Source organism: Panthera onca, chromosome A1 (genome assembly GCF_046562875.1).
Source record: "Panthera onca isolate mPanOnc1 chromosome A1, mPanOnc1 haplotype 2, whole genome shotgun sequence".
In the NCBI taxonomy this organism is placed as follows: domain Eukaryota; kingdom Metazoa; phylum Chordata; class Mammalia; order Carnivora; family Felidae; genus Panthera; species Panthera onca.
The window spans coordinates 162,653,232-162,677,687 of NC_138339.1; the positions used below are offsets into that span (position 1 = coordinate 162,653,232).

General features: G+C 41.1%; 1 protein-coding gene across 3 annotated transcripts; it reads left to right on the forward strand.

Moving 5' to 3' along the window:
• The first annotated feature begins 19 nt into the window (after positions 1–19).
• Positions 20–10,913, forward strand: LIG4 (DNA ligase 4). 3 transcript variants are annotated; one of them, XM_060636709.3, is made up of 4 exons: positions 22–135; positions 1,724–2,452; positions 2,571–2,608; positions 6,079–10,913. In XM_060636709.3, exon 4 carries the CDS (start codon positions 6,107–6,109, stop codon positions 8,840–8,842), a length of 2,736 nt encoding a protein of 911 aa, XP_060492692.3. In that variant the 5' UTR covers positions 22–135; positions 1,724–2,452; positions 2,571–2,608; positions 6,079–6,106; the 3' UTR covers positions 8,843–10,913. The 3 variants fall into 3 exon arrangements, with proteins under 3 accessions (XP_060492690.3, XP_060492692.3, XP_060492691.3); XM_060636708.3 differs by lacking the exon at positions 2,571–2,608; XM_060636707.3 differs by lacking the exons at positions 1,724–2,452; positions 2,571–2,608 and having other exon boundaries at positions 20–135.
• Positions 10,914–24,456: the final 13,543 nt, after the last annotated feature.

Sequence of the window (24,456 nt, forward strand, 5' to 3'; positions counted from 1 at the left end):
ACGGTAGCCGGCACGGACAAGATACGTTGGAGCCTGGCCGCCGGCAAGCTGGAACTCGCGGTGGGCGACCTGACCCGGCGGCTTCTGAGCCTGGGGCACCTGGAGGCCTCCTGCCCCTCATCCGAGGCCCCCAGGGTGAGTGTTGGTAACGCACCAGATTTCCCTTTGGGACACAGCTCTAAGCGTGTACACAGATTAGGATTAATTACCTAAAACAGCGTGTCTGCCCAATAGAGTTAGGAGGGGTATGTACCGTGGGTTCCGGTACTTCGTTAAAAACGCATCCGTAACTTATTTTGTTTCTGTTTTCTCCCAACCCAGACCTCCCCTACCTCTATCAGAATGGACCTTCACGGGCAGATGGAGGTTTTATGAGGCCTGAACGTGAGGAGATTTAGAGGGCCTTTTAAAGAAAAGGAATGCAAAATTATCTTACTTTTGCAACTTTTCCAAAAGCACAAGACCAGGGAACACTGCTAGAGCCCAGGGCCTGGGACGTGTCCACACAAAGGGGCCAAGGCACCAAGTTGTACTAAATTGTTTATCTACAGATGTCTGATCCCCCCCCCCCCCTTGGTCATTCCCTATTCTCTGTCCCCTATTTTATATATACAAAGAATATTTCATATTTAAAAAAACAAGACAAAACAAAACAAAAAACATGTATCTTGCCGTCAGATGGAGAGCTTCAGGTCAAAGCCAGGCTCTCGATATTAGCTTCTTGTTGTTTGTCACCTGATAAATGCCAGGCACTAAGATAGACCACTTAACGGAAATAAACTAATAGTCACAGCAACTTTAGAAGATACTTAATGAAAAACCCTTGATTATCTTTGAATCAAGGATTAGAAAGGCTAAAATATCATGGACTAGGATTTGAATCAATTTGGAGTTTGGTTTCATAATCCATGGTTCCTCTCTTCCATCAGTAATACAAAGTGCAAACTCTGACATTATAGGAGCTCAGTAGATGCTGAACAAGGTATAAATGCGCACAAATGCCCTTTCATAAGATGGACTCTTGTGGGGGGTCCGTTACCAACATTGTTGGGTGCTACTCCAAAATAAATTGATAATTCAGTTGAATAGTAGTTGGAGAAATTACCATCAAAAGAGTATCATGTGACTTGTAAACTTCATAGCTGATTTCAGAGAAATATTTGGATAACTTAGGTGCATTCGACATAAAAGGAAATTAATTGAATGTTGTTGGGCTAAGTCTAGCTCTGCTACAAACAAATGCTGTGAATTAAATAAGTGACAGTTTTGTAAAATGAGATTTTTGAACATTAGACAACCCCAAAGGGCACTTAGTAGCTCTAAAATGTTCTCAGAGACTGTTGCAGCAAAATAGCACGTTCTTAAAATATCACCCCTTAAAGCAACAGTATTTTATGGCAAGAGGAAATAACTCTCAAAGGTGTTTCCACTGTCATGGATAATATTTCAGTTCTCCATGAAAGAAGACAAACCAAAACAAAATATTAGTAGAAATCAACAGTTCCTGGAACATAAGGACTGAGTTTGTTTTTATCTCAATCTTGAATGCCTAGCAAATTACTATATCATGGTTGGTGCTCAGTGAAGATTTGCCAAATATTTTGACTCCTTGGACAGACACTAGAAGAATCCATAGTTCATTTCCAGGCATGGAACTCTTTATGTCTGTATTACGAATTATATATTATGTATTTTTATGAATTATGTATTATTTCTGTATTAGGAGACAAGAACTCACATCCAAGCTGTACCATCATGAGAAACAAATAGGAAAGGACAGCCTTAAGCAATTTTGCACAAGTCTATTTTTCCATTTAAATGGAACGTCTGATGTTTGGGGAGGCAAGATGCCCTTTTCAGTTATGGGCACTTTCACAAGCAACCGATGAGATGAGTATTGGTACAGTTTACATAACAGCAAACAGAACTCTTCGAGGCTGTCACTTGCTAGTGAGCAGACCAAGGCCAGGGAAGACTCAGGTTCCCATTCCAAGGAAGGAGCCAGTGCACAAAGTGCTCTTGGGAGACAAAATCCTCGCTCAGACAAAATCCACTCTCATGGGTGAAGCACTGGCAAAGAGCGCCTGCTGCTTTGGGAGGCTAACAGGAGTTGTATTTGTGGTCACGCTGCCACCAGGCTCCCTGGAGTCCTCCTCAGCCATGCAAGGCGGACCAGTTCCCAGCCCTAACGTCACTGCGCGTGCGCACATCATCCCTGTGCCCTCAAGGCCTGCAGATGCGACTGCGCCTGCGCAAACGTCTTCATGCTGTCAGGGCCTCCCCGGCCTTAAGTGGAGATTGCGTCTGCGCCAGGAACAGCTGGTGGAACAGGCTCCCCGGGCTGCGGCTTCCGGTTTGGAGAACGCACCTGGGGCTTCGGGTCCTGTGGGGTGTTTGTGCGGCTGCGCGGCCCAGGAGGGGGCTCGGAGTCCCCGGAGCGAACGGGGGTGGGGTACGTTTGGCAGGCAGACACTGGGCTGGGGTGACCCAAGCCGGAGGGGATCACCCCGCGTCTTTTCGGCCCACCGATTGCTTATAGTCTTTAAATTTTTTTTCTTGTTTCGGGACAGGAAGTCTTTCGGGCCATTCGTCCCGGCCGGAGTCGCAGGTGAGGGTCGCGGGCCGCCCTGGCGACCGCGCTGCGGTGGAAGCCGGGTCTTTGGTTCGGGGTTCTGGGTCTAGACCCGCACCCTTGGGATGCGGGGGCAAGGGGCCTGCCTCTCGGGAACGCAGCTGGCTGCTGTGATGCTGTGGTTGCGGACTGTCTGGTTCTGGGGACCCCCTCCCCCCAAGCCGGTGCGAGTTCACCCCGGATCCGTTGCGGGTTTTATTTGCGGGGTTGGGGGAGTGGTGTGGACCCCTCCAGAGATTTTGCAGGCCTGTCCCGGTGCAGTTGGAGAGAGATACAGTATCCTTAGAGGGAACCACCTTATTTCTCTTACTTTTCGTCTTCTGTCAACCTCCTGGCTTCCACAGCCTTCTGGCTTTTTCCTATCACAAGTTTCTCTCCGGTTAGAGTCTCCCCAAATATCACAAGTGTATAAAGGCTGCTGTAAACCCCTTGTCTCACAGGGAAGCGCATCTTCTTGAAGGGGCTGCAGGAAGGAAACTTAAATTGTACCAGTCACTTTCTCTGCAGTAAAATAGCACTAAAGCATCATATTCACTGAATGCAACCTTGCTGGTATGTTTCATTGTGTCACTTTAGGATAATATAGGCAGTTGCTGAATGGACGATGAGTCATTATTGTAATATCAATGATCTGTATTCAGTCTCTTGCAAGTTGCTTATTCTTTATCAAAAAGTGAAGCATATCCCTCCCTTATTTCCTTAATATTTTATAATATTTATATTTTAAGTGTTACTTGCGTCAACAAGTAGTATAGTCCTAAAATTGATCAAGGATTTACCAGCTACCAACTACTGTGTTAAGCACCTTATGTAAATTATCTGAGTTCATCCTCCTGTTACCATCTGCAGTTATTAACCCCATTTTTCACTTAAGGACACTGACTCTCAGAGAAATTAAGTGGTTTCCCCATGTCACACAGCTGTTAAGTTTTGAGTCTAGAATTGAACTAACATTGGACTCTGAAGCCTGAACCCTAACCACAGACCACAAGTCAAAAACATCAACTAACAAACCCAGAATCCAGAAGATAAAATTAGGGAACATGTAAAAGCAGTGGTACAATTTTATGAGTAAAAATATTTAAAGCTGTTCATTTGTTACTAGTTTTGGAATCCTTGTTGTATTTATAGCAGTTTTGGCATACATGGGTGTCCACCCCATTACCTAGATGTTGTTATAAAGTAATTTGAGTCTTTGCCTGGAACTTGTTGAAGGAAACTGAGACCAAGTAGAATATTCAGATAGATCAGAAACTGTATTCCCACCTTGTACATTCAAAGAAGAATTTCTCATTCTTCATTTTTTATACATTATATATGGATTGTAAATATAACATTATATACCACAGCGTACTGACTTAAGGGGACATGTTTTGCAAAGTAAGACAGTAAACATAAGCAGGTGGTTCGGTCAGTTATGCTGATAAGACACCTCAAGAGGAAGCAGTTACTGTATTCAAAGACAAAAGTCTCAGGAAAGTTGTCTCTCATGGGTTTATTTCTTGGTCTTAACTGACCCGACAGAAGTTGAGTTTCCTTTGTTAGGAATTCGACTGAGAAGTGGAGCCTTTTCCCCTAAAGGCCACCAAATGGCTGTTGTGGAACTCGCCCTGTGCAGTCATAGCTGCTAAATGGTTTTGACCAGACTGAATCCCACCAGGCATAGTGGGGAGTGAATGCAATCAGCCCCTGGCCTTTTCTCGTGTGCTTTTCCAGGAACTCCACTCTAGATGTTGAGTAATTCGTTCAGCAAACAAACCTAGTAAGTGCCAGGCACTACTGACACAAATTACAACTCCTGACCTCAGGAGACTGGTGGGGTAGTAACGGCTGTACCGTAACCAGCCATGTGATTTCCTATGCCAGATGTTAGGCAACGTAGCCTCGTACTGATGGTGTCTGTGGCTTGTTTGCTGCTGTGTTCGCCATCCCTGAGACCGCTACGGGGCTCCCTCCTCCCTGTGCAGCTGCTCTGAGACTTGACGGGGATGTACCAGGAGGTGTCTGAAACCACAAGATAAAACATGGTTTTTATTCCCAGAACACACATTTTAGGTGAAGTCTTTGGTTTTTTTTGGAGAGTGCATGTGTGTGCGGAAGAGAGGCAGAAGGAGAGAGAATCTTAAACAAGCTCCACGCTCAGCATGGAGCCCGACACGGGGCTGGGTTTCACGACCCTGAGATCATGACCTGAGCCGAAATCAAGAGTTGGATGCTCAGCTGACTGAGCCACCCAGGAGCCCCTTCTTGAAGTCTTTTTTGGAAAAGTTAGTTGATTTTAGTGTTCTATGGTTTACATCACATAGTAGCTCTGATATCTTATAGACTCTAATAGGACTTGCATGAATATTTAAAACTTTCAGGAAATTTCACACTTGTGGTGACCACTTTAGGAAATAGTCTAGACCCTAGCCCAGCAAGGTACTCATTATTTCCTCTGACTTTAGAAGATACTTCAGTAGACAACTGTCTCGTGACAATTCACTTTTGTTACAGCACTTAGCATTTTGTAATTAGTTCCCATCATACCCCCTTTTTCTTTACAGAACATATGCTCTCTGAAAGCAGAAACATAGCACGGTGCCTGGTGGATATGTGGTCGGTGAATTGTTAGGGGTAACAGGCATGAGATGAGAATATGAACCCAAAAAATGTACTACTGAATTTAAATTTATGAAGCTGTAAATAGTTAGACGAAATAGTTAGAAGAGGTAAGTCAAGTAAGGATTTCATGTGGAAGTTATTTTGAGTTGGGTTTTGAATATTGATTGGAATGATTGGGTAAAGCTAGTGGTGATGTGAAAGTGAACACAGACAGACATAGGCTTTGTTTGGCCTAAAGAAGAAGGTAGCTGTTTTGGGGGGGGGGGGTTTGTTTGTTTGTTTGTTTTTTGGGGCTTTTTTTTTTGTGGTGAACTCCTACCTGTGTAGGAGTCCAAACTTCCTGCAAAGCCAAATTCAATTCCATGAGCTGGTGGTTTGTTAGAAACATCTGTTTCTGAGGCTGTGTGGTAGTCTGACAGAAAAAGAGGAGAAATAAAAGGAAAGGCCTTACCTCAGAAGGCCAGAAATGAAATGCATTGAGCCTTCTTTTTCTGTTGTTATTCTTTTGCATCATGCACTGAATAAGGAACGGAATAGTTAATTCAATAGAAGTTGGAGTTTACGGAGAAAGACAAGGTAGTCAATTTCAATACTGCTAAAGTAGTGAGTGGGGCTGCTGATACTTTTAGTAATAAATACAGAATAGAATTGAAGTAAAATAGTTGATTTTCATTAAATGTAGAGGTGGAAAAGGGACAGAATTTATAAGCATTGATTCACTTTCATTTTGCAAATGTTGATAAATCTTTTATCACGAACGAAGCACTGTCTGTGAAGTCTTTACGTTAAATATTCAGTTGAAGTTTATCTTTGACTTAAAGTTCTTCTTTTTTCCTTATTAGTTAAAGCAGAGGATTCCGCATCGCTTCTATGGCTACCCCACAGACTTCACAAACCGTTGCGTCTCACGTTCCTTTTGCAGATTTATGTTCAACTTTAGAACGAATACAGAAAAGTAAAGGACGGGCAGAAAAAATCAGACACTTCAGGGAATTTTTAGATTCTTGGAGAAGATTTCATGATGCCCTTCATAAGAACCAAAAAGATGTCAGGGACTCTTTTTATCCAGCAATGAGACTTATTCTCCCTCAGCTCGAAAGAGAAAGAATGGCCTATGGAATCAAAGAAACCATGCTTGCTAAACTTTATATTGAGTTGCTTAATTTACCTAGAGAAGGAAAAGATGCCCTTAAGCTTTTAAATTACAGGACACCCACTGGAACTCGTGGAGATACTGGAGACTTTGCGATGATTGCGTATTTTGTGTTGAAACCAAGATGTTTGCAGAAAGGAAGTTTAACAGTACAGCAAGTAAATGACCTTTTAGACTCAATTGCCAGCAATAATTCTGCCAGAAGAAAGGACCTAATAAAAAAGAGTCTTCTTCAGCTTATAAGTCAGAGTTCGGCACTGGAACAAAAGTGGCTTATACGGATGATAGTAAAGGACTTGAAACTTGGCTTTAGTGAGCAATCTGTATTTTCTGCATTCCACAATGATGCTGCCGAGTTGCATAATGTCACCACGGATCTTGAAAAAGTCTGTAGGCAACTGCACGATCCTTCCGTCGGACTTAGTGATATTTCTATCACTTTATTCTCTGCCTTTAAACCAATGCTGGCTGCCATAGCAGATATTGAGAGAATTGAGAAGGACATGAAACACCAGAGTTTCTACATTGAGACCAAGCTAGACGGTGAGCGTATGCAAATGCACAAGGATGGGGATGTGTATCAGTACTTCTCCCGGAACGGGTTTAACTATACAGATCAGTTTGGAGATTCTCCACGGGAAGGCTCTCTTACACCATTCATTCACAGTGCATTCAAAACAGACGTGCAAAACTGTATCCTGGATGGTGAGATGATGGCCTTCAACCCTAATACACAAACTTTTATGCAAAAGGGGAATAAGTTCGATATCAAGAGGATGGTGGAAGATTCCGATCTGCAAACTTGTTACTGTGTTTTTGACGTACTGATGGTTAATAATAAAAAGCTAGGGCGTGAGACCCTGAAAAAGAGGTATGACATTCTCACTAGTGTTTTTACACCAATACCAGGTAGGATAGACATAGTGCAAAAAACACAAGCTCATACGAAGAAAGAAGTAATTGATGCTTTGAATGAAGCAATAGACAAAAGAGAAGAGGGAATCATGATCAAACATCCTCTTTCCATTTACAAGCCAGACAAAAGAGGTGAAGGATGGTTAAAAATTAAACCAGAGTATGTCGATGGGTTGATGGATGAACTGGACACCTTAATTGTGGGGGGCTATTGGGGTAAAGGTTCGCGAGGCGGAATGATGTCTCATTTTCTGTGTGCTGTAGCAGAGAAACCTCCTCCTGGTGAAAAACCCTCCATGTTTCACACTCTCTGTCGTGTTGGTTCAGGTTATACCATGAAAGAACTGTATGATCTGGGTTTGAAATTGGCCAAGCATTGGAAGCCTTTTCATAAAAAAGCTCCACCAAGTAGCATCTTATGTGGAACAGAGAAGCCAGAAGTGTACATTGAGCCTTGTCATTCTGTCATCGTTCAGATTAAAGCAACAGAGATCGTCCCCAGTGAGATGTATAAAACTGGCTGCACCTTGCGTTTCCCCCGAATTGAAAAGATCAGAGAAGACAAAGAGTGGTATGAATGTACCACCCTAGATGACTTAGAACAACTTCGAGGGAAAGCATCTGGAAAGCTTGCGTCCAAACACCTTTATGTCGGTGGTGATGATGAACCACAAGAGAAGAGGCGGAAAGCTGCCCCAAGGATCAAGAAAGTTGTTGGAATCATTGAGCACCTAAAAGCACCTAACCTTTCTAATGTAAACAAAGTTTCTAACGTATTTGAAGATGTGGAGTTTTGTGTTATGAGTGGAACAAACAGCCATCCAAAGCCCGATCTGGAGAACAGACTTGCGGAATTTGGGGGTTATATAGTACAAAATCCAGGCCCAGACACCTACTGTGTGATTGCAGGGTCCGAGAACATCAGGGTGAAAAACATAATTTCTTCCAATGAACATGATGTTGTCAAGCCTGAGTGGCTGTTAGAGTGTTTTAAGACCAAAAGCTGTGTTCCATGGCAACCTCGCTTTATGATTCATATGTGCCCATCGACGAAGCAGCATTTTGCCCGTGAATATGATTGTTATGGTGATAGTTATTTCGTTGATACAGATTTGAACCAACTGAAAGAAGTGTTCTCAGGAATTAAAAATTCCGGCGAACAAAGTCCTGGAGAAATAGCTTCCATGATTGCTAATTTAGAATATCGATATTCCTGGGACCACTCCCCACTCAGTATGTTTCGACACCACATTATTTATTTGGACTTGTATGCTGTTGTTAATGACTTGAGTACCAAAATCGAGGGGACGAGGTTAGCTTTTACAGCTTTGGAACTTCGATTTCATGGAGCACAAGTAGTTTCTTGTTTAGCTCAGGGAGTGTCTCATGTAATCATTGGGGAGGATCATAGTCGTGTTGCAGATTTGAAAGCTTTTCGAAGAACTCTTAAGAGAAAATTTAAAATCCTGCAACAAGATTGGGTAACTGATTCAATAGACAAGTGTGAATTGCAGGAGGAAAATCAGTATTTGGTTTAAAGCTAGCTTTTCTAGTGAGGAAAGCCTGTGATCTGGTGGACACGTCGTAACAGGTGGTAAAGATAAAATTTTAAACTACATTTTGTTTTTATCCCTTCAAATTTATGCTTAAATGGTATTATTAGAATAGGAAAACAATATTTTTAAGTTTTGAGATAGGTAAGACCCTGAATAGCCCAAAGCCAAGAAAGAAAGAAATCTTTTAGCAGTGTAATATTTGATGACTTTTAAAACCAAAATGAAATAAACAGTTTAAAGAAGAGGTGTTGATATAATATCGCTATAGAAATCTAGAATTTTGACTCCAATATTAATAAAATACATTCAGAGGCTTTTAGAGTCATTAAAAGCATTGATCTAAATGGATTTTCTGGAGTCAAATAAAAATTTTAATAGTTGTTATATAATAAAGCATTGCAAGAAAGAAGAATTGTTATAGTTAGACTTGTAAAAATATATCTTAAATTGAAGACTAAAATTCTTTTAAGTTTGAAATGTTGTAAACAAATTTGTTTTTTAGGGTTAAGGGCAAGCTCATAAATGAAACCTGTTATTGATGTTAACTAGGTAAATTAGGGGAAATTGAATGAGACTTGATGGTCTAAAAACTTAAAATTAGATCAGTTTGATTAAAAGAAACTTACCATTTTGCAAGTATTGGGCCCACATTTATTGTTTCTCTAAAATAGAGCACGTTTCAAAGACCATGTTTTTATGTGAACTTTACTCCAAGATGAATAGTATTCACAAAGAGTGATTTTCCTAGATGTAATCCACATGTCAAAATAGCCTATGTGTTGGGACTTTCATTACAGAGAGGTAAATTGCTCTATTTAAAATGATTTTTATCTTAGGTTATTTAAATTCAGTGTATATAATATATATTATGTCTGGATTTATATACTAAATTTTGGAATACAGTGTATTCATTATGAAAAATATATTTTCATGACACCTCTGAAATACTTAAAATATGGAACCCAAGGAACTGTGTATAGATTATTTGTATGTAGTTTTAGATTTTATTGAAATGGTGGAACAAATGTAATTTTATTTCTTAATTTAAATAAAATATTTAATATGCTATTGAAATTTATGGTGGTTGATGGATTGATTGATTTTGAGAGAGAGCACGAGCTTGAGCCAGAGAGGAGGAGAGAGGGAATCCCAAACAGGCTCCACGTTGTCAGCACAGAGCACGATGCAGGGCTCCAACTCAGGAACTGTGAGATCATGACCTCAGGTGAAATCAAGAGTCAGATGCTTAACCAACTGAGCCACTCCTATGATGTATTTATTTTGAGACAATTTGCAATAGTTATTTCAATCAGATTAGATACTATGGTATCTATAATTTTTGACTGATTCAAATCAGGTTCCTATTTGAGGTCCTTTGTGTTTCATATTATTGAATGAACTTTATTAAAAATTTAAACTTGGGGCACCTGGGTGATAACAGTTGGTTAAGCATCCGACTTTGGCTCAGGTCATGATCTCACGGTTGGTGAGTTTGAGCCCTGCGTCAGGGCTGTGCTGACAGCTCAGGGCCTGGAGCCTGCTTCGGATTGTGTGTCTCCCTCTCTCTGCCCCTCCCATGCTCATGTGCGCGCGCGCTCTCTCTCTCTCTCTCTCTCTCTCTCTCTCTCTCAAAAAGAAAATTAAAAAAAAATTAAAAATGCATTAAAAATTAAACTTGCGTATTTTTATAATACCTATTGAGAAAAACTACAAAATAGATAACCAGTAAGTGCAGTGGAAAGAAAAGTACATAATTTTACCACCAAAGACAATAACATTCACTACTTCAGGTTTTTGATGGTAAGGAAAGCACAAAACACGGATATACAGTGTAACAGAAAAGTGTAAAACTATAATGCTTTATTTGATCAGCTTTTCTCAGTGGGAGAATTTACAGGCAGGCCACTAAAATATGCCTACATCACTTTAAATTGCTGTTCACTATACCATTGAATGTAGTGTAATGTGTTCAGCTAGCCCATTATTGTTCGATTTCTAGGTTATTTGACCTTGCCACCTTTTTGTTTTCCTAACGAACATTGTAATCAATCTGTACTGTAGTCTGTGTATTCTAGTCCTGTTTGTTTCTTATACATCCTTAGAATGGAATTGCTGATTCAAAGGTACATATTTTTTAGTAAATGGATACGCATTTCAAAAACTTGGCAACATGCCTTTCTAGATTCTTCTCTTTCCCATCTCTAAATGTTGGGGAGTTCGTTTTCTTAGTACTGGACCTGTTTTCTGTCTTTACTCACTCTCTACACATTCTCATCCATCCCCTGACTTTAAATATGCTGATAACTCTGATGTATTTTTAGCCCTGGTTTCTTTGCTGAACTCCAGTTCATGTATGTATCCACATAACGTCTCCACATGAAGTCTAATGAGCCTCTCGTACTTAATGTGTCTAACTAGAACTATAAAATATTTCTCATAGAAAACATTTTAAAATATGAAAGAGAATGGTGCAATGAATGTACGTGCTCACCACTCAGTCTGAACAACTGTCCTATTTACAGACCTCGGGATTATCTTGCAGTCATTTAGATTACCTAACAATTCACAAGTGTTCTGTACAGAACTCTGGATTTCTGCAATACACTTAACGCTCCTCCCCAGTGTTCCCCTCCTCACAAAATGGTGCATCTATCCACCCAGCTGCTCAAGCTGAAAACCATGCTGTCATCCTTGGTTCTGTCTGTTCTCATGTTTCCAATTCACAGAAAATCTTGTTGCCTGGAGCTTCCAAATAATCCAGAATATGACCTCTCACCACTTTTCCCAGTAACCATAGCCTGCCACCATTATTCACAGACCACGATCACCTCACTGGCCTTCCCTTTTGCAGTCTTATTCCACTACTGTCAGCTCTCAAGGACACTCACTTTTACTTTCAAAGATGCAGTCAATTCATGTTCCTCCACTAGCCAAAACTACTGAATCCCCATCACTCATAACTTCGAAAGTCGTAAATGGTCCATTGGAGGTGACCCCGATTACCCATCTTCTGTTAGCTCTCTGATTTCCTATCACTTACCCCCTTGCTCACCACACTGTAGTCTCATCGGTCTGTGTGCTTTTTCCTTGAACTTCATTCAGGGCTGGTGTATGTTCCCCCACCCACACCCCCAACACCATCCCTTCATTCTGCTTTATTTTTTCCAAAGCACTGCACCTTTATTTCCTACCACTAGAATAGAAACTCCGTGAATGAAGTCACTCGGTATGTTTTGTTCACTGTTGTAATTGGTCACTCAATAAATATTAATGGAATAAATTCTCTGAATTATACTGAAAAGCCTACTTTGCTCTTCTCCAAGACTATGTGTTCTTGCCAGAAAGCAGGCAGGACAAGACACTGTTCAAGAACTCCACCTTTTTCTGCATTCCTGATGACATCACCATCCTGAAAGAGTTGCTTTTTGTTTTTTGGGGGGTTTTTTTGTTGTTTTTGTGGCTGATGGCACCTTCTTTGAAGATCAAGTCGCTACCCTAACTGCTTCATAGGCATCATAGGCATGCACTCTACCTGGCATTAGAGTGAACAGGTCTGGCTTGGAAACTTGGAACTCTTGTTTTGGGGGAAGTAGGTTGGACATAGCTTTAAAATATCTAATATGAAGTTCTTTGAGCACTAGAGCTATTTTATAAACCGTTCCCATTCAATTTCAACCAGTATATATTAAGTTCTTACTCTCCTTGATAGTCATTGGAGTGAAAAAATGAACAAGACAGTCTCTGCTTTTAAGGAACTCAAAGAGTACTGAAAGATAAAAATAATTGGAATACAAAAGATAAGTGCTTTCCTATGAAAGAATGATGGATTCCCTGGAAAGCCATACGCTGTAATGAAATGAATACAAGTTTTAGAATCTAGTTTTCCTGGGCTCAACTCCAGTTCTGCCACCAATTGTCTCTGTTGTCTGAGCAAATCACAATTTCCTTAAACCTTAGTTTCTAAACTTTCAAATGGAAACAGTATCTACCTCACGCAGAATATATGAAAACAGGGACACCTGGGGTGGCTCAGTCGGTTGAGCATCCAACTCGATTTTGGCTCAGGTCATGATCTCCTGGTTCATGAGGTTGAGCCCCACGTGTGACTCTGTGCTGACAGTCCAGAGCCTGCTGGGATTCTCTCTCTCCTTCTCTCGCTGCCCTCCCCCCACTCATTTGCTCTCCCTTTCAAAATAAATACACTTGAAATAATTTTTAAAAAGCATGTATGAGAACAGAATTATAGTGCCCAGCATACAGAAAAACTCTCCAGCTTTTATCTGCTGCTCTTATCCAGGCCTCCCCAGTGGGGGTTCATTAATCCAATGGGGGTTAATAAGGGAGTGCATTCTGGAACCATAAGTAGAATTCCCTCAGGCATATTGGTATGGAGGGTTTGTCCTTGCAGAGGGAAGATTATAAATACAAGCATGGGGAGTACAAACATTTGGGGAAGAGTGTAAAACATTCAAATTTAGGTGGGAGGGAGAGGTATAGGTAAATTAGGATAAATTTTGAATGATTTCAAATGCTACACTGCAGAACATGCGTTGTATCTGGTGCTCAGGAAAAATGCACTGAAGAATTTTTAGCAAGGTATTTCAGGTTTTTGTCTAAGGCTGATTTCTTGATTCTCCCTCCTCAGTTCAAGCTCATGTAGCAAAAATACCATCAGCCAAGTAGCTTATACAACAAACATTTCTTTCTCACGTTTCTGGAGGCTGGAAGTCTGAGATCAGTGTGCCAGCAAAGTTGAGTTCTGGTGTGGGCTGTCTTTCTGGCTTTCAGAGAGCCACCTTGCTCCTGTATTTTCACGTGCTGGAGAGAGATCTAGCTCTGGGCTCTTCATCTTATAAGGGCACAACTTCTAACATGGCGCTCTACCCTCATTCACTCATCTCAACCCAATTACATCCCAAAGACACTCCCCCAACACATACATGCCCCACTTCCAAGTATCAGATTAAGGATTAGGGCTTCTAAGGATTAGGGATTCTGAGGGAACACATTTAGTCCACAGCACCATCCCTTACATTTTTTAATGTAAATGTTTACAAATATGAGTGTCATCTAAGTACCTGGGCAAACAGCAATAAACACAATGGGCAAAAATTCTTGTCAACATATCATGATTTACTTTCATTCACTTAAAAAAAAAATTCAACTTGGGGCCCCTTGTGGCTCAGTTGGTTAAGCGCCTGACTCTTGGTTTTGACTCAGGTCACGATCTCACGGTTTGTGGGTTCAAGCCCCGCGTTAGGCTCTGTGCTGACAGTGTGGAGCCAGCTTGGGATTTGGAATGCTCTCTTCCTCTCTCTCTCTGCCCCTCCCTTCCTCTCTTTCTCTCTCTCAAAATAAATAAATAAGACATTTATATATATCTCTTTAAAAAATAAAAATAAATTAAAATGTATTTACCAAAAGGCAAAAATTGGACTTCTGGGTATTGTTCCTGTTCCTATGACTGCATAGCAAGTCAACCCCAACCTCAGTGGCATAAAACAACCATTTCCATCATGCCCACATATTCAGAACACACACGAGCAAAATGTCTTGTCTTGTTACCACTGTGATTACAGACTCAGCTCCAAGAGTCTCCCTCCCCGTGTTGGCTTTGAAGGATGTGCCCGGGGAAGTGCATGCTGGCAACAACCACGAGTGCAGAAAAGGTGGTTCCCCAGCTAATCTTTCAGATGAGAAGTTGGCAATAGGAAACTAATACAGATTTTTGGTTCCAGAAGCGGGGTGCTGTTTAACAAATGCTTACAAAGCAGCTTTAGGAATGGGTGATGGGCACAGTCAGGAAGAAATGCAAGAAACACTATAGGATAAAGCCTAAAATCTCCAAGGAGACTATTGGTAGAAATCGGGATTTTAAGGATGCTGCCAATGAGGGCTCAAAAGGAAGGGAGGAAGAGGCGTCGTGTTATGTGGTGACAGAAGCTTAGTGAAATTGTCTCCTGCACTTGAGTAAAAAGAAGAATGTGTAGGTGCTGAACTTGGATGTATACCTACTTGCAAACAAAGTGTCCACGATGCCACCTGAGTTCTCACTGTTTACCATAAAATGCAAAAGAATTTAAACAAAATCTGCTTTTTACAAAAAGAAACCACAATTTCATGACTTTGAAAATTCTCTGCTTCTCCAGCTATAAGGTCTGCTGAAATTAATGAATTGCTTCAAAATTGTCACATACAGAAAAAGCCAAAGGCGTGGTTGCACAATTTCTGCTCTAACCTCAGAAATACCTGAGGCTCGGGGCACCTGGGTGGCTCAGTCGGTTGAGCATCCCACTCTTGATTTCGGCTCAGGTCACGATCTCACGTTTTGTGAGTCCAAGCCCCGCATGCAGTTCAGCTCTGACAGTGTGTAGCCTGCTTGGAATTCTCTCCCTCTCTCTCTCTGCCTTTTCCCCCACTCTCTGTCTCTTTCTCTAAATAAATAAATATACTTAAAAAAAAAAAGAAAAAAGAAACACCTGAGATCAGATTATTCAACTTCACAAAGCATGATTTCAGATGACAGCCTTCGATCCTCTCAAGCTACAGCGCCTGTGAGATGAGCTGTGTTGTGTTCCGGAACCACCTCAGCAGGAGGCTGAAGCAGAGAAGATCTCATCTTGCAAAGGTCTGTTGTGTGCCTTTTGCTGAGAGGAGAGAACCCCACTGAAATCCTCAGGAGACCCACGGGATTCTTCGGAAAGTTATTTCAGCAGAATCATTGCCAGTATGGATTGAAAGAAAGAGAAAACCGGGGCGCCTGGGTGGCTCAGTCGGTTAAGCGGCTGACTTCGGCTCACGTCATGATCTCGCGGTCCGTGAGTTCGAGCCCCGCGTCGGGCTCTGTGCTGACCACTCAGAGCCTGGAGCCTATTTCCGATTCTGTGTCTCCCTCTCTCTCTGACCCTCCCCCGTTCATGCTCTGTCTCTCTCTGTCTCAAAAATAAATAAAAACGTTAAAAAAAAAAGAAAGAAAGAGAAAACCACCAAAGCTCTACTGGCAGGAACCAGTCTTGGAATGTCTAGATTCTGGGTCTGGAATTCTCTCTTGTCCAGCAAAAGGGCAGACGCAGGATTAAAATGAGAGAGAGGCTAATGTCCTGGAGGAAACAAGAGCCCTGAGTAAGTGTCCTTGCTCTGATTTTATTAGGATCAGAAGGCTTACAAGCGCAATGGATGTGTACAAAGAGACAATGAATCCATGAACATTAACTCATGGGCGTGGTGGGGGGGGCAGGAAGGGGGTTTCGAAGATATGCGGTGTTAGGGGTTTGGGTCAATACAAAACAAAGTCCTGGTGTTGGGCAGATGGTTGTCTATGGCAGGTATGAGACGCCAGCCTGTTTATCTTAGCTTGCCTAGGGGATAAGACAGAACATGCTACCTCAGGGTCAACAAGGTGCCTTTCTTTTGCTAATTAGCTCTCCTCTAGGCAACTTGACCCTGCTGCAGTCTATAGCCCTATTTACCTGTTTACCTAATTTGGTCCTTCCTTCCTGTGAAAGCAGCTTCCTGCTATTGTACTAAGTTGGGGGGTTGCTGCTGCCCTGAATACCTCATCTTGATTACCTCATCTTGGATGCTTTCATCCTGAGGCTTCCTATTCCTAAACCTTGTTAACCCAAGGGTGCAAGCTCAGGGAATTCCTAAGCTGACTTCCCACATTGGAAGACTACTCAGCTGCAAACAAGCCTTCGTGCATGAACGAAGGAAGGATGAGTCTGAGGGCAGAACTACTGAGTAGAGAGTCAGGCCAAGAGCCACCGAGAATTATTCCCAAGCTTTGAAAACGAATCCAGGAATTCCCAGCACGAGCTTGGCTGGATTTCAGAACCACTATGGACAGACGCTCCTTTCTCCCTTCCATTCACTCTCCCTCCTGAAAGGGAATGTCTACAGCTGCCTCCTTACGTCTCCGTCACCATTGCACGGTGGGTGTGTTGGGGGCAGATTATGTGGGTCTTCGATTTTGCAGGGCCACAGATGGACAGCTGTACCAGGCCCCTCATCTGCACCTGATTTGAGGCATGAGTTTTATACTTTGCTGCTACTATAGTAGGTTGAGATTCTTGGAAACCCCAGGAGGGGAGCACATGCATTTTGCATAAGGGAGGGAGGCCAATCATTAAGGATCAGAGGATGGACTTTGGTGAGCAGAGTGTAAGGCAGTTCCCCTGATCCCTGGATAATGGTGTCCACACGCCTGTACAATCTTCTTCACTTGATTGTGGGCAGGACCTGTGACCTACTTCTTATCAATTGAATATGACAAAGAGGACAGATTGCCCCATGATTACGTTACATTGCGTGAGACTCAGTCTTCGGGGCAGACTGTCCCTACCTTCTCTCTGTCTGCCTCCCTCCCTCCCTCCTTCCATCTCCCTCCCCCTCCTTCTCTCTGCTGTCACAGAAGTAAGCTGTCATGGATCCTACAGCTGCAGGAAACTGAAGGCTGCCACAGCCATGAGAACTGGGGAGCAAATCTTTTCCCGATTGAGCCTCCAGTTGAAAATGCAGCCACGGAGAGTGAGTACACACGTCATCACGCTCTCCTCTTTCTGAAAACCTTCATTAAGCAGATAAGGAATGTATGTCAAAGTGCTAGCAGTGTTTAGTGCATAAGAAGCAGTCAGATATTTCCTCCTTCACCTTCTCTATTTGCTCCGTAAGGCTTACTAGAAAAAAAAAAAATCCAAATTGATGGTAACACATTTATAACCTGACCTCAAGCTCACTTTTCAATCTTGTCTTTCTCTGCTTCATCAATTCCAGCCAAACTGATTCACTACAATTAGCCCTTTCTGCCTCCACGAATATCCTGTTTCCTCTTCAGAAATGCCCTCTTTGTGCACCTGCTGTGACAGTCTCCAAATTTTAGATCCTACTTGTCTTTGAAGAGCTGATACGCCATTTTTATCTCGTGATCTGCCCTAGCCACCCGGTCGTGACACATTTCCCTACCATCCAAGAATTTATCAGTTTTGTGCTCCTCATAATTTTCTGCCTCAAAATATATTTATCTGATGTTATCTTTTGAGTTAGCTCTTCAAGGGCACGAATAATGCTGTATGAACCTCTTACACTTCAGTGTGTCTTGTGTTTATTAATGTCATAAATATTATTTGAAGTATAACTACACAGAGCAGCTTCACTCCTCTCTTTTCTGGCACTTTCTTCTTTCCTTATCGGTAGTGCCACTGTTGTTTTTAAGAGACCTTATAGTGACATTTAAGACATTAGCGGTGTTCCCTGCTTAAAAACTCTCTGCTGGAGGGGCGCCTGGGTGGCTCAGTCGGTTAAGCATCCGACTTCAGCTCAGGTCATGATCTCACGGTTCATGAATTCGAGCTCCGCATCAGGCTCTGTGCCGACGGCTCAGAGCCCGGAGCCTGCTTCGGATTCTGTGTCTCCCTCTCTTTCTGCCCCTCCTCCGCTCACGCTTTGTCTCTGTCTCTGTCTCTGTCTCTCTCAAAAATAAATAACCATCAAAAAAAAAAAAAAAAAAAAACAACAAAAAACCAAAAAAAAAAAAAAAACCTCTGCTGGAAATAACACACATACAGGTAATAACTCAGTGGTTGAGAACACAGACCCTGGAAACAAGGTTCCTGAGTTTGAATCCAGACTTCTGTACTTGGACAAGTTAGGCAATTTTCCTTGCCTTAGTTTGCTCTTATATAAAATAGGGTAATAATGGTACCTAGTTTACTGAGTTGTTTTGAGGACTAAGTGTGTGTGTGCGTGTGTGATGCATGCGTGTACACGCCTGCATCTGGGTGTGTTTTAAAACAATATTTAGGACAATGTCATATCAGTTATTATTTTTGTATGTAATGTAGAAGGAAAATAACAGGTGCAGGGGTTCTGTGATACACAGTAATAACAAAATGTGAATTGGAGAAAAGAACTGCATTTGTAAGGAAACCTTGTAATAGAGTCAGTCACTTTTTGCCCTTTCTTCTACATAGTGGTTCACAACGGGGGCTGGTTTTTGTGCACTCCACCCCCCCAGGGTTTGGCAGCATCTAGAGACTTTTTTACTTTTATTTTATTTTATTTTTTTTTAATGTGTGTGAGAGAGAGAATGTGTACAAGCAGGGCAGAGGGGAAGAGGGAGAGAGAGAGAGGGAGAGAGGGAGTATCCCAAGTAGGCTCCATGCTCAGAATGGAGCCCAACACGGGGTTTGATCCCACAACCCTAGGATCGTGCCCTAAGCTGAAATCAAGAGTCAGACACTCAGTTGACTGAGCCACCCAGGTGCCCCTCTAGGAGTCAAGACTGGGGACGTGCAACTGGCATCTAGTGGGCAAGGACCAAAGACGTTGTTATATATCCCACAATGGACAGAAAATTCCCCCGCAACAAATAACTAAACCAAAAGGTCACTAGTGCGGAAGTGGGGAAAGTTGTTCTAGAATCATGTGAAATGTAATGGGAGAAGACATATTGCTTGTGAGTAACGCCTTCACATCAGGCATAATTACAGCTTTATTGCAAGTCAGCTTGTCATTCATAAAACAAATGCTCGTTCCTGCTTAGTTCTTTTAAAGGGGTCAGTTATGTGGGTTAATTAGTGTTTGCAAAGTCCTTTGAAGATGTAAAGTCCTATGTAAGTGCTATTTCTTATTAATTACCATTCTGGCAGACCTGTGCTGTGACCTAGTTCGTTCATTAGCACAGCCAAACCTCAAAGACCTGAGCGATACTGAAGGATATTTGATAAGTTGAAACTTTTAAAATGAGAAAGATAGGCGTCAGGGACCCAAGCCAATTTCAGATGGCTGGGATTTGAGTGTATATAAATTGCCTCATTAAAATCAAGAAAACTATAGGTTTTGATTTGGGGTCTATTTGTTAAATTGGAGTAAATTTCTGCCAACTTTTCAACACTGTATATAGCAAAGGAGGGTGGTAGCTGGGTTCCCTAATACAACTTTAATAATTGTGAAGAAATGAAAATAATTCATAGGAAAAATTATATTATTTATATTTATAAACGGATCCTTTCTGGCCCATGAGTCACGGTGTAATTTAGACTGTCCAATAAAATAAAGACAATAAAATGGTTTGCAAAAACCTCAAGAAACCAGGGCACTGGGTATAGTACAATACGCTTTTTTCTCTAGGTATGAAATGTAAGTAAGGTCATAAATACAGTTTTATGCTTTCACTGTATAAATGTGTTTACATTTCAATATAGCTCTTAATCTCACCAAATGTGACCTTTTCCTGTTAGAGCATGGTAAATCTAGCCTGTAGATTTACATAGCAATGTTATCTTCAACTCAGCATCAATCTGGATAAAATATTTGTTGGCGACATACTGGGGTATACCTGGGTTGGCTAGCCTTGTTAAGGCATAAACCCAGGTGTATGATTTAGCTTTGTCAAATTCTGATGGGTTACTATGTGCAAGCTTCAGTGTAAAAGGAAGGGGACAAGGCATGTCAAAGGGGAAAACATGGATTATTTAATAAAGAGGAGAAAAGTACGCAGTTGTCTAGAAAAAAAAATAGACGGTTTGGAACCCTCATTGCTTAAACGAGACATATTTCATATAAACCAGATATTTAAAAGCAGGAAAACAAAGCCATACAAACAATACAAATTTAGGAGGAGAATGTTTTAAGTGTTGAAAACGAAAACAAAATAGAAGCCAGAGAAGAAAGATTGCTAACTTTAATTTACAAAATTTATAAAAATACTCTGCACTAAATACTGAAAGTAAGTCAAAAGCGGTGACACAGCAGGGGAAATACTTGTAATGAAATAGTAGAAAAATGACTTTTTTCTTTGTGATGTGAAGAGCTTCCTAAAGAATGTCTATTAACTATATAATAAATAACAAATGCAACTTTATATAAAAAAATGTTCAAAAACACAAAAACGTATGTAAAAAACCCCAGCTATTAAACTTATAAAAAGGTAGATTGCTCATTCATAACAAAGACATACTGAAGTATATTTTTCTTTTTGCTGTAGAATTTATAAACCAGGGGCACCTGGGTGGCTCAGTCAGTTGATCGTGTGACTTCTGCTTAGGTCATGATCTCACAGTTTGTGAGTTCAAGCCCCACGCTGGGCTCTGTGCTGACACTCAGATCCTGGAGCCTGCTTCAGATTCTGTGTGTGTGTGTGTGTGTGTGTGTCTGTCTCTCTGCCCCCCCCCCCCCCCGTTTGCACTCTCTGTCTCTCTCAAAAATAAATAAGCATTAAAAAAATTGAATAATAAAATAAAATTTACAAAGCAAAACTTTGATATTTTGTTTCAATAAGAATGTGATAGAACAGATATTCTCATACTTTTTAAATACAACTATTTATATTTATTTATTTATTATTATTTTTTTTAATATTTTTTTAACGTTTATTTATTTTTGAGACAGAGAGAGACAGAGCATGAACAGGGGAGGGTCAGAGAGAGAGGGAGACACAGAATCTGAAACAGGCTCCAGGCTCTGAGCTGTCAGCACAGAGCCCGACGCGGGGCTCGAACTCACGGACCGTGAGATCATGACCTGAGCCGAAGTCGGACGCTCAACCGACAAGCCACCCAGGTGCCCCTATATTTATATCATGTATATTATTGATCCTCTATGGGGGCAAGTGACAATATTATCAAAATTTAAAATGCATTTATATTTTGGCCAATTTATTCAATTTCCAGGGCTTTATCTTATAGATATAGTTACATATGTACAAAAGACATATTTATGAGGATAGTTACTGTAAAATCACACCATGAATGAAAGAGAAAACATACATGTTAACAGAAGTTTAATTAAATAAGTGATGGTGTATCAGCCCATGAGAACATGAAACTCTGGTATACATAGAAATGCCTTTTCTAAGAGTTTCCTTTTTTTCCACTTAATATATCTCAGGAAGCTGTAGGACACTGGGAGATTCTTTGACCATTCGTATGTTTTTAAAGGAGATATAATCTGGTATGCTTATACAGGTTTCCCCCGATAATCCAAAAAGTACAGCGTTCCTATGAAAACTTTCCTAAGCTTTGCCTAAAGTGAAGATGCGAATACCATTAATTTATACAGAAATATTTTCGAGCATTTCCATGCCCAGAAAGTCATCTCTTTTTGGCTTTTCTGAGACCTTAGGACACATCTTGGTAACAGGAGCACAAAATAAATCGAGGGAAAGCCCAGATGCTCACAGATGGTACATTTCAGAGCTGGGGTGGGCCTGATGGGAAAATGCTGAGGAGGGGGTTCCTGGGGAGGGAGCTGGGTAAGGCTGTGCTCACGCTCAGGGCTCACCCTGACTCCATAGGGGATCACTGCAAAACCAATACTGAATGCTCTCTCCCTCTCTGTCTCTCTCTCTCTCTCTCTCTTTGTTTGTAAAAGTGAAAATCGTCTTCGGGTTTCTTATGGTTAGCAAAAACAGCTTTCTCAAAAAAGCAAAGTGGCATCACACAAACTTGCAAAACGTTGGAGCTACTGGTACATTCTCTCCCGTCTCTTCAAGGTCACACAGGAACTGTCTCCTCTAGAGAAGGAAGCTGAGACTCTAAGTAGACAAGAGTGAGAAAGAAAATGTTCCCCTTTTCTTTCCACTCATTTGTACCTTCTAAATTTTGGCTGTGTACATACTATCTATGAAAAGCGATGTATTATCTATTGAAAGGCAGGTCAGGTGAACTACCTGTTCACAACAATAACTATAATCACCAAAGCCCTTAGCGTTTTCCAATATTTATGCCACGTCACTGCTCAGGGATGTAGGAGATATTGTTGCCTTATCTACGTGACTGTGGCATAACCATCTTTCTGGTAGGAAAATGAACACTATTTTTATATTTACTTTGGTATTGAAAAACGATCATATTTGGTTATTCAGTACATAGAAATAAAAGATCTTAAAATAAAAATGTTTTGTTTATTGAAAAAAGCCATGCAAATAAACGATGCCACTTCAATCACATAACATAGAAATTTCGTTGAGTCAAGAGATGCCATTTAATTGATACGGCCTAGATTAAGAAGACTTGTCTATTTTCTTGATCCATTTTTATATTGACTAAATTTACCTGAAATTCATGTTTAGCATGAGAGCCAAGCTAAATTCAAACTATGCTCTGTGTTTGTTTTTTCAAAACTAAGTGCTAATTCTAAAAACTCTGTCTGATCACTTAATTTCTCTTTCTGTTGCTTCATTATTGGTGTTTAGAAATGCACCAGATTTCTCTACACTGATTTTTTATCCTGTGACTTTACTGAATTCATTTATCAGTTCTAGCGGTTTTTTGGTGGAGTCTTTCGGGCTTTCTATGTAGAGTATCATGTTATCTGCAAATAGTGGAAGTTTTACTTCTTTCTTGCCTATCGGAATGCCTTTTATTTCTTTTTGTTGTCTGATTACTGTGGCTGGGACTTCTAGTACTATGTTCAATCACAGTGGTGAGAGTGGACATCCTTGTCTAGTTCCTGACCTTAGCTGAGAGCTTTTTCCCATTGAGGATGATATGAGCTGTGGGTTTTCATATATGGCCTCGATTATGTTGAGGTATGTCCCCTCTAAACTTACTTTGCTGCAAGTTTTTATTATCATGAATGTCTGTTCTACTTTGCATCTATGGAAATGATCATACGGTTTTTACCCTTTCTTTATTAACATGGTATATCACATTGATTGATTTGTGAATATCGAACCACCCTTGCAACTTAAGAATAAATCCCACTTGATCATAGCGAATGATTTTTTTAATGTATAGTTGGATTCAGGTTGCTGGTATTTTATTGAGAATTTTTGTATCCATGTTCATCAAGGATGTTGACCTGTAGTTCTCTCAAAAAGTTACAAATAGAACTACCCTATTATCCAGCAATTGCACTACTGGGTATTTACCCAAAGAATACAAAAATATGAATTCAAAGGGTTACATTTATCCTGGTATTCAAATAGCAGCATTATCTACAAAAGCCAAATTATAGAAGCAGCCCAAGTGTCCATTGACTGAAGAATAGGTAAAGAAGATGTGATTGATATGTATATATCAATGTTGCACACAGTGGAATGTTACTCAGACATAAAAAGAATGAAATCTTGCCATTTGCGGGGCGCCTGGAAGGCTCGGTTAGTTAAGCGTCCGATTTTGGCTCAGGTTATGATCTCAGGGTTCATGAGTTCGAGCCCGGCATCGGGCTCTGTGCTGACAGCGCACAGCCTGGAGCCTGCTTCAGATTCTGTGTCTCCCTCCCTTTCTTTCCCTCCTCTGCTCTCTCTCTCCCTCAAAAATAAATAAACATTTAAAAAAATCTTGCCATTTGCAATGACATGGATGGAGCTAGAGAGTATTATGCGAAGTGAAAAAGTCAGAGAAAGGACGAATGCCGTATCATTTTATCATATGTGGAATTTAAGAAACAAAACAAATAAGTAAAGGGAGAAAGAAACGAGAGAGAAAGAGCAAACCAAGAAACAGACTGTCAAATACAGGGAACAAACTGACGGTAACCGGACCGGAGGTGGGTGGCGGGGTGGGGATTAAAGAGGGCACTAGTCATGACGAGCCGTGGGTGATGTTGAATCACTCACCTGACACAACGTTATTACGTTAACTAACTGGAATCTA

Bases quoted from the DNA above. Each gene is read 5' to 3' on its own strand.
- LIG4 (XM_060636707.3), top strand. From the start codon at position 6,107: ATGGCTACCCCACAGACTTCACAAACCGTTGCGTCTCACGTTCCTTTT.